At 43.3% G+C, this 8,902-nt stretch overlaps 1 protein-coding gene across 1 annotated transcript; it reads right to left on the bottom strand.

Moving 5' to 3' along the window:
* Window positions 1-521: 521 nt before the first annotated feature.
* Window positions 522-8,879, bottom strand: trpc2b (transient receptor potential cation channel subfamily C member 2b). Its single transcript, XM_088919888.1, has 13 exons — window positions 8,865-8,879; window positions 7,128-7,829; window positions 6,124-6,324; window positions 5,651-5,815; window positions 5,166-5,340; window positions 3,956-4,156; window positions 3,139-3,301; window positions 2,671-2,763; window positions 2,135-2,327; window positions 1,840-1,967; window positions 1,492-1,564; window positions 1,240-1,372; window positions 522-811 (listed from the first exon to the last, which is right to left on the bottom strand). The coding sequence occupies exons 1-13, from the start codon at window positions 8,877-8,879 to the stop codon at window positions 522-524; spliced, it is 2,532 nt and encodes an 843-aa protein (XP_088776014.1).
* Window positions 8,880-8,902: the final 23 nt, after the last annotated feature.

The raw sequence follows: 8,902 nt of genomic DNA, 5'->3' as shown, positions 1-8,902 counted from the left end.
AATGTAGTAATTTCAAAAAGAACAGGACCTCTGCTGGGAACTGAAATAGACAAATGTATTGCAAATGTGTACAGTAATTAAGTACATTCAATTTCTTATGTACTGACACTATACTTTCAAAATATTCCAAAGACTGTAAGGAAGATAAAAACAGGAAAATGTAGTTTAAAAGAGGCATTCTGAATAACGGATACTAATTTTCAAAAACTGCTGCATATAGTTTTTATTTTTTATTTTCAATTTATCTTCACCCCTATTTTTAACATTAGCACTCCATGTCTCCAGAGAGACTTTCTTTTAAATGATGGAACTGGCTTTAAATACATTTCTTTCCTAAAAAGCAATAATCGAAAGAAACTTTTTTTTTTTGCAGTTTTAACATTTTTCTCTTGTAGGGATTTCTCACTCCTTTTTGGTTCTTGCTCAGAAGAGTCTTCCATTTGGGGAGTCAAAAACCAGCATCCTCACAGCTCACTGTATGAAGATGTTAGGTCTTTCATCCCTTCTGAACTCTTCCTTTCTTACTGCCCCTCTCCCTCCATCTGCCCCACCCCTTCCTCTGTCTCCGAGGCCTCCATCTCCCTGTGGTGCACAACAGAGACTGGGGGTGCATGGCCGACCCCCACTGCCCCCTTATCAAAATCCTTGAAGTTGTTCTTGGCTCCCAGGATGTACCTGCCCAAGATGCCGGTGCTGTCCAATTCGGGTGGAGACATATTGCTGCCATGGTTTAGGTTCTGGCGGATGTGCTTCAGCTCAGAGTGGAGCTTCGTCACCACTTTGTTGAGCTCTGTAATCCGATTGCCCACATCTGAGAAGAGACAAACATAGCAAGACTTCTCATCCTGTGGAGCATGGATCGTTGTTTTACGCTGTAGGTGTCCGAGCCAGAAATCAGGAAGTGGAAGTGAGATTATGGAGAAGCACGTCTCTGCATCGAGAATCGAGCTTATGAAAAATACCCACAGAGAGTTCCTCGGAGGAGGACAATGTAATCAGTTCTTTCATTTACTAACTCCTTCTGGACTTGGAAAATCTCTCGTATAGATTTTGCCCTAGTCCAACCCTGTTCTCCTTACCTACAGGTATATCTAATGCAGCCCATGCCTAACCTGAAAACTAAGCTGAATGTAGAGTTGATACACTCTGGACCTGTAAATACCTAAATCTGGATTTTATAAGTGGCAGTCAGTTAAAATGTTAACAGCGGTTTGTGCGACAGAAAGAAACTCCTCTGACCTTTGCGCTTGGTCTCCTCAAATTCCCGTCGCGCGGTCTCAATGTATCGTTGCACCAGTGCCTTGATCACCTGCAGCCGATACGACATGCGATTCTCTCCAGAGCCGCCGCTGTCATTTAGGGTTCCGTTCGACTGAAGGAAAGACAAGGATTCACTTACAAATCGCCACATGCTCATGTCACAGTCTTCATTCAGCTTCAACCTTGACGTCTTGTAATTCATTTATCTCCCAGGTGAATGTCATTACTTACAATGGAGGCGATCGGAGGATAATTTGGTTCTCTACTCAATTTACAACAGCAACAGATCTTTTGGAAGATGCCCCTGCAGAAAAGCAAAATGGCACTCATTAAGTTGTCTGATATCCTTGAGACCTAATCAGTCTCACTTTTACATAGACATATAAGCCTGCAAGTGAAAACCATAAAGCAATTTACTTACTAGGGCACCTTGCTGCTTGAAAGCTGAGGTCTCTGCCTCATAGTCTCTTGGACCTAATATTGAAGTAATGTTCCTACCTCTGGAATTACTACCTCATTCCAGCCTCAAGTAATAACTTCCAGTAGACCTTGGTGTTCCAGTGGGCCTGAATGTCTTACCTCAACAGGTAGAACAGGGACTTAGGTGAGGGGATTATGTTGAAGGGAACAGGTATAGTGAGGCCTTCCCTGAAGTAACTCAGGTAAAGTTTGGAACGAGCAAACTTCCACTCCACATCTGCATCATCCTGCCAGGAAAAAAGAGAGGGTTTTCTCCTGGGGAAAACTAGGGAATGGACTGGGGAAAGGCTATGGTCATTTTGGAGCAGGGAAAATAAAATGCAGAACATTAGGAAAAGCTACAGCTCCCAGGTCTGTGACCTTCTTATAGTGTGACATTCTGCCTTATTCTCACCTCGATCTTTTGGAAGGAGTTAGTGATCATGGCAATAAGCATGTTGAGCAGGACGATGACGATCACTAGGGTGTAGACCCCATAGAGAACCTTGCCAACAGTTTCGGCCACCACGAAGTCCGGCATGTCTACATAGTCCTGGTTGACCACACCAAACATGGTCCAGAAGAGAAAGCGGAATGTCTCATTGAACCTGGAGAGAGAACAGCTGGTTTGTTAAGTGAGCACAAAATGCCAGCTTTTGCGTTGCAAAATGGGTTGGCAGGGATCATGCGTTATATTTTAATATCAGCAGCTTAAGGTTTAACGTTGTTTTGGAAGGAGGGTTTTGTGAAAAGTCTGTTGAGGTGCACCAACACCAACCTGGACACTCATTTCCTGTAATGCCTCACATCTAACTTAAGTATTCCACTATAACATACAAAATGAAAGGTATTTAGATACATAATTGACAATGAAAATCAAATCGCCACCTCCCCCCCCCCCAAACAAAAAAACAAAAAACAAAAAAAGGGTCAGATGAATGATTGCCTTACTTTCCGAGGCGTGGAGAAATAACATAAGGCACATAGATGTTGTTGAGTCCACAGAGGAAGGCTGTACCAATAATCATCAAGATGAACATGAACCTGCAAGAAACAAGACAGGTTCTTGCAAGGTGGTACATTATCAAATCGACTGTTTACTTTTAATTTGCAGTCAGAAAGAGAAACTTATTTATAGATCTTTTCTACTTATAGCTCTGCCAAATATATTTCAAGGTCCTCTCTAATGTCTTTTGCTTCATAGAGGGATACATTTCTAAACTGCATCATTAGGTTCTGTTGTGTCTTCTATCTTACCATTTAAAGTGTGTTTCATCATTTAAGGTATGGTCAATTTTTCTTTGATTTGTCAAGTGATAACCACAAGTTTCACAAGAAGCTATTCCTTGGCTAGATTCTCACCAATCAAAGCAAGCACTTGACCCTTCAGTGCTCCTTTACCATGTCCTGGTGCCTCACCTCATCATGTCATCAATCATCTTCCCAATGGAGATCTGCAGGGTTCCTAGGGATTCGTGGGCAGGCAGGATGTAAGCTAGCCTGGTGAAGCTGAGCATGCTGGTCATAGCAAAGAGCACCTCTGCAATGAACTGTGGATCTTCCTGACGCCAGTCCTGACGGGCTAAAAGGTGTGGGAACAATTTCCAGGCCGTATCACTACAGAAATGTGCAGGAGACCTTGAACTCGGAATATTTTAATACTAACGCTTCCATAGCATTTTACTTGTGTATATTATAAAATGTACAAAGCTTCAGTAAATTAACATTTGGTATTACTCAAAATAAAGCTAGTATATTTTGAAGAAATTAAGAATATGAGCTTTGACATTGTCATAAGACAATGAAGAAGGGTTATGCACAATCTATGGTTCTATCTGTCCTGTGATGCTATAGATATTTCAATGGGAACATGTGATATCACAGCAGTCATCTGGATTTTCATGTATTTTCACATTGTGTGCATATCTGACATTTTTTTAATCTCTGGTGTTTAGTTTTAAAAACAAGAATTCCTGAAATTACGTTTCAGGACTGTAAAAAACTGCCATAGGCGAGCATATCAACTGGTAATGAGGTCTTAATGCTTTACCACACTGCGAGGCCCAATTTATGCTTTATTTATACAACATGGAAAATACATTTTGGGAACTCTTTTTAGTGTTGTTTTCTTGACAGAACTGGAGTTGTGCAGTGTTGTGCAGCTGTGAAAAGACAGGCCTCTTCTGCGTGAAGAATCCTGAGGCCCGCAGAGTGCATGGGGAGTGGGGGCTCTCACCGGTTTCTGTGAAGTAGGTGCAATCCAGCGTGGTGTCTGGACCCAGGCAGAGAAAGTAGCCCTTGAGCAGGATCAGGACTCGTAGCGTGAAGGAGGCGAGGTACATGCTGAGGACCATCATGTCCAGGAAGTTCCACCAGTCCAGCAGGTAACTGCGCAGCCCCTCAATCCACACCTCCTTGCACTCGAACCAGAAAAAACCTGAGGAATTACAAAAAAAACCCACAGATTCATAAACAATGGGGCAGAAAAAAACATCAACTATTTTGTAAAACCTTGAAAGAGCTCAGGCTTTAAAGGGGAATTGCAATTTCAATTACTCAGACCAGTTATTAAATCTCGGTAACAAAATAAATTAGTTGACGGTATTGCAAATTTGACAAATTATATACAAAATCATGAACTTTGTGAAAATACTGTATAGTTGCCATGTTGTTGAGAGTTAGCGCGAATTGAGACGTGAAGTGGCCCATCCTGCTTGCTAGTCACTGTGATGACTAGTGTAATGTGCTGTACAAGCAAGTACAGATTGTGCAGCACACATTTCACCGCAGAAATATTTCAACATGATCTGCATGCAGAGTTAACAAATAAGTCTAATAAAATAATGTCTGCAAAACCATCTCCAAGTTGGGAGCAATATTTGTGTTGGATTAAAAGAGATGTGTTCACAAGCCTGCTTGTTTAAAATATAATAGTGCTGCTTCAAGTCACTGGAAGTTTTGTTGCCTCATTCTGAATCACAGACAATGACAGTAATATGGTGCTGATGGTGCTGTGCATACCTGGAAATTCTGTGTATTTTGTGATGGAAATTGGAGGTTTTTCATGTTACTGTGTACATTTTACTTTCATTGTGGTTTGAAATGCACTCATCAATGCTGATTCTTTCTAACCCCAAAATATAAAATAGCATTGCAGTTTCCTTTAATAAAGGTACTGTTTGCAGGTCCTCTAATAATTATTATTTTAACCTTGGCATTAGTGATCACTAACAATGCTGATTTTTTTAAAAGAAAAGATTATACTGCAGTGACATAACTGGTATCATTTGGTACCTGTTGAGCCTCAGTATGTGTCCCACCAAAATTAATGAGATTCTGCTGATCAGAAAGGACTAGTAAGGGCATATCTTAAAGATAACCAATTACTAAAGGCTCACCCACCTCAAAATCAAGAGCAGGAGACAGTAGTGCTATACTGTACGTACCCACCACCCAAATCATGTGGATAGAGTTTTTCATAAGGCTCTGTTCACGCAAGGAAGGTTGATCTCTGTACATCTCCATGACGATAGATTCGCCCAGCAGAACAATGAGGAACCACAAGTAGGAGGCCGAGTGCAGCAGGAACTTGATCACTGGGATCTTCAGTGTCTTCCCGATCTGGTGAAAGAGCAGAGGCACGTCAGCTCAAGCCAGCTCTTAGATGAACAGACCTAGAGGATCTAAAGAGCCTTCACGTGAGTAAACAGATGCCTAGGGACATTTGTTCTGTAGCCTTACATACAGTAGCTCTTCCCTCAAGCCCTGTGGTAGCAGTGACAGGGTATGGCATCATCTCTGTCTTCAAAGTAAAGCAGTGTCTAAATGGACTTCATGGATCACTTATAATTTCAATTAGTTGGTAATTGCCACAGCCTGTTTGTCTTCTGCCCTCTAATGATTCACAGGATCCCCACTCCTCACATCTCACCTTCGACTTAGGCGCCACATAGTAGATCATGCAGAGGAAAGGCATTGTGAGGAAGATCCCAAAGGAAATGAAGAGTTTCCAGATTGTCCTGCTGCCCCTCCAGCCTGAGAGGTTGCCACACCAGATGGATGACAGGACCTGCTGGCAGATGGGGTGAGCCACGAACTGGAGCCGTGTGGGCGGAGAGAAAGCAAAGCATTGTGGTGAGCAGCTGTTTGAACTAGAGCAAGGCATCTGAAACTTTTCTGGGAGTCATCCTCTCTTTAAACTACTTCTTTCAATTGGTGACCCTGTTGTGCATTACAATGCTTTAAATGTACAATGCTCCCATTAGGTATATAACAAGTATTAATATAACCATTGCTCAACAATGCATTAGAAAACCAGGTTCTACTACTCTATGGTAGAATCTTCTTTTTGCATGCAGTGTAATAGATTTGGGTGGCATCGGAGTGAGAGTGCAGGGCTCGTACCTGCTTCTGGTTAAGGTTGACCGCGAGGCGCAGGCGGGCCAGGCTGGGGATGCCCTCCTCAAAGGTATGCTCATCCAGCTCATCCTCGTCGTCATCACCGCAGTTGTTGAGGATGGTGGTGACCTCGCTCTGGTTCCGACACATGCCCAGCAGCTCCACTGCAAACTCCTGGCAGAGCTCCTCCAGGCTCAGGTACTGAGGCTGAGGGCCAGAACCACAGACTGACATTGAGCAAGGAGGCACATGTGATCGCTTGCTGGGTATGGCTTTCTGGATAACTTCTGTGTGGTTCACATAAGTTGGGCAGAGTTCCCCTCCTGGATTGCTGTGATCAGCTCCAGAGGAAACCGCCTCTTCTTGTTTCACGATCTCATTGATCATATTGACTTTTTACATCTCTAAGGTCATACTGCATAAGTCAGGTGGTCCGACTTGTTTGCATACATGAAGTAGGATATTTTAAAAAGAAAGCTTTACATAATTCTTCTTTTACTGTCTTTCTTTTTTAAAACAAAGTAATACAGAACATGTCATAGGCACATAGAATGAAGCAAGTCAAAGTCCTGTGGAGCTCAGATTTTTTTTTAGCATTTTGGGTCTACTGGTGTGAGTGTTTTGTTGATTTCAGGGGTTACTGAATTCCTCTTCATAACCGTTTGGAAGTCTTCATTTCTTAATACAATGTCAACTTTCTCTCAAGTGCTAAATGGATAATACTTGTTGACCACATTGAGAGGCATTTTGAACATCTATCAGCAATAGTGCAGCATGCCAAAAAAGAAAAATTGTAAGATCACCAAAAAGCTTATGTGGTCGCAGTGTCAATATGTACGTCTAATGTAAGTGTGTGAAAAGCATATGAGGTTGTACAGAAGTGAAGCCATATAACTATTGAATGGAAATTGGTAGACGTAGTAGGTGCGAGGAGAGAAGCAGGAAAGCAGTACTGATGTTTCACTGTTGCCGCTCATTAGACAGCAACACCCTCCCTCTCCCACTCTGACCTTGAATTCGGGCTCCTTTTTGGACAGCTTGCGGAGCTCGCGGCTGAGGCGGAAGGCACTGAGCATGGCGTCCTCGGTGGTGATGGAGAGGTAGGCGCGGCTGGCGATGCCCCTGTAGGTGTTGATGCGGGAGAGCGAGAATTTCAGCAGGTCGTACTGGCGCCCGTTGCGGCACTCCAGGCAGACGCAGGAGATCTTGTGGGGCAGGGGGATGACGTGGCCCTTCTTGGTCAGCATGTTCACAATCTCGTAGAGGTCCTTCTGGCAGGCCAGGGTGAGCGGGGTCACGCCGGGGGCGAACTGGGAGTCGTCGATGGAGTGGTCGAAGATGGCCAGCGAGAAGGAGCGCACGTCCACCTTGTTGTTGCCCACGCCTTTCTCCTGGTCCAGACGATCCAGGAGCCGCTTGACCACTCGTGGCTGGTTGGTATCCACGGCAACCAGCAGGGCCTCGTGGATCTGGCGGAAGTCAAACTTGACGCACTGCAGCAAGGTGTCCAAGGTGTCCTCGTTCCCCAGCCGGATGGCCAGGTTGAGGGCCTCCCTCCACAGCCGATCCTCGGAGTCATCCAGCTGCCGGAGGATGCCATCCCCCGCTTTCAGCAGCCCCGCCACCTGGACAGAGTTCCCCTCCTGGATCGCTGCAATCAGCTCCGGTGGGAACCGCATCTTCTTGTTCACGATCTCCCGCCATTGCTCTGGCTGCGGGGAGAGTTATTTGGCATGAAAGGGAGGAAGAAAGAGTTCACTAGACTTCACCACGGTCAAGGAATTTGGACTACATCTGCAACTTCTTTAGGAAAATGCAGAATGACACTGCGAAAATGAAACTCAAAGAACTCGCTCTGCCCGCTGAGTGAGGTCTCTGCTTATGCACGCAATCGGGAGCCCCGAAATGTTTTTTTGAACATGGTCCTAGATGGATAAATTCTTTTTTATGCAAGTCTGTATTTTTCCCTCTGCATCTGGTTTGCACATCTCCAATCTTGGTGTGCCAGTTTTTGCTATTTTTATAACTGGAGCCCTTTTGTTGACATAGCTGACCTCATTTCTGGCATAGCTGGACCAGTCTTACACTTTTCACTAGCTCTTTAGGTGCTGGAGATGTGAAGAGAGCGACAAGACTGGAGAGGTGCCCCCTGCTCTGTGTTATGTAATGCACATTATATACTTCACCTCAGAAACCAGCTATTATCATCTTGCCCTACCCTATCATCATAATATGTGCTGCAGTTGATGACAGCACAGAAAAAATGAATAGTACACAACAAATGTAACAAGGAAGATGCTGTTTGCATATGTAGTTACCTGTCATTAAAAGACAAATTGTTTCAAAAGCTTGTTTCATCACATTTGAATACAGAATACTCTAGTACTCAAGAAGGTGTTGCATATCTAACTTTCTATTAAGATCTCAACATAGCATATTTCAATGACAGACACCCCTCATACAGAAATTCAGATTAAAAGGAAGCTACAATGCTTTTTTTTAAAAAAAATGTCAGTACACCTAAACAAGCAAAATAAAATAAAGAAGTTCTGTCACAAAATCAGTCCTTAATTCCAAATTTGGTCTTGAGCAAATTGTAATATGAGAACAAACACAAAAACAACACAAGCACAATTCAGATAACATTGAAATCCTCATTACATATTTGAAATAAAAGTCTAAAGAATAATTTTGATTTACAGAACTATGTTGTACAGCGTCATTACTGTCCTAAAAAGCATCCTTACCGTAAGGTTTTCCATGCTTAGATGAAGAGTGGTAGAGA

Source organism: Atractosteus spatula, chromosome 7 (genome assembly GCF_055471065.1).
Source record: "Atractosteus spatula isolate fAtrSpa1 chromosome 7, fAtrSpa1.hap1, whole genome shotgun sequence".
Lineage (NCBI taxonomy): Eukaryota > Metazoa > Chordata > Actinopteri > Semionotiformes > Lepisosteidae > Atractosteus > Atractosteus spatula.
This window is presented reverse-complemented; position numbering and strand designations above follow the sequence as displayed.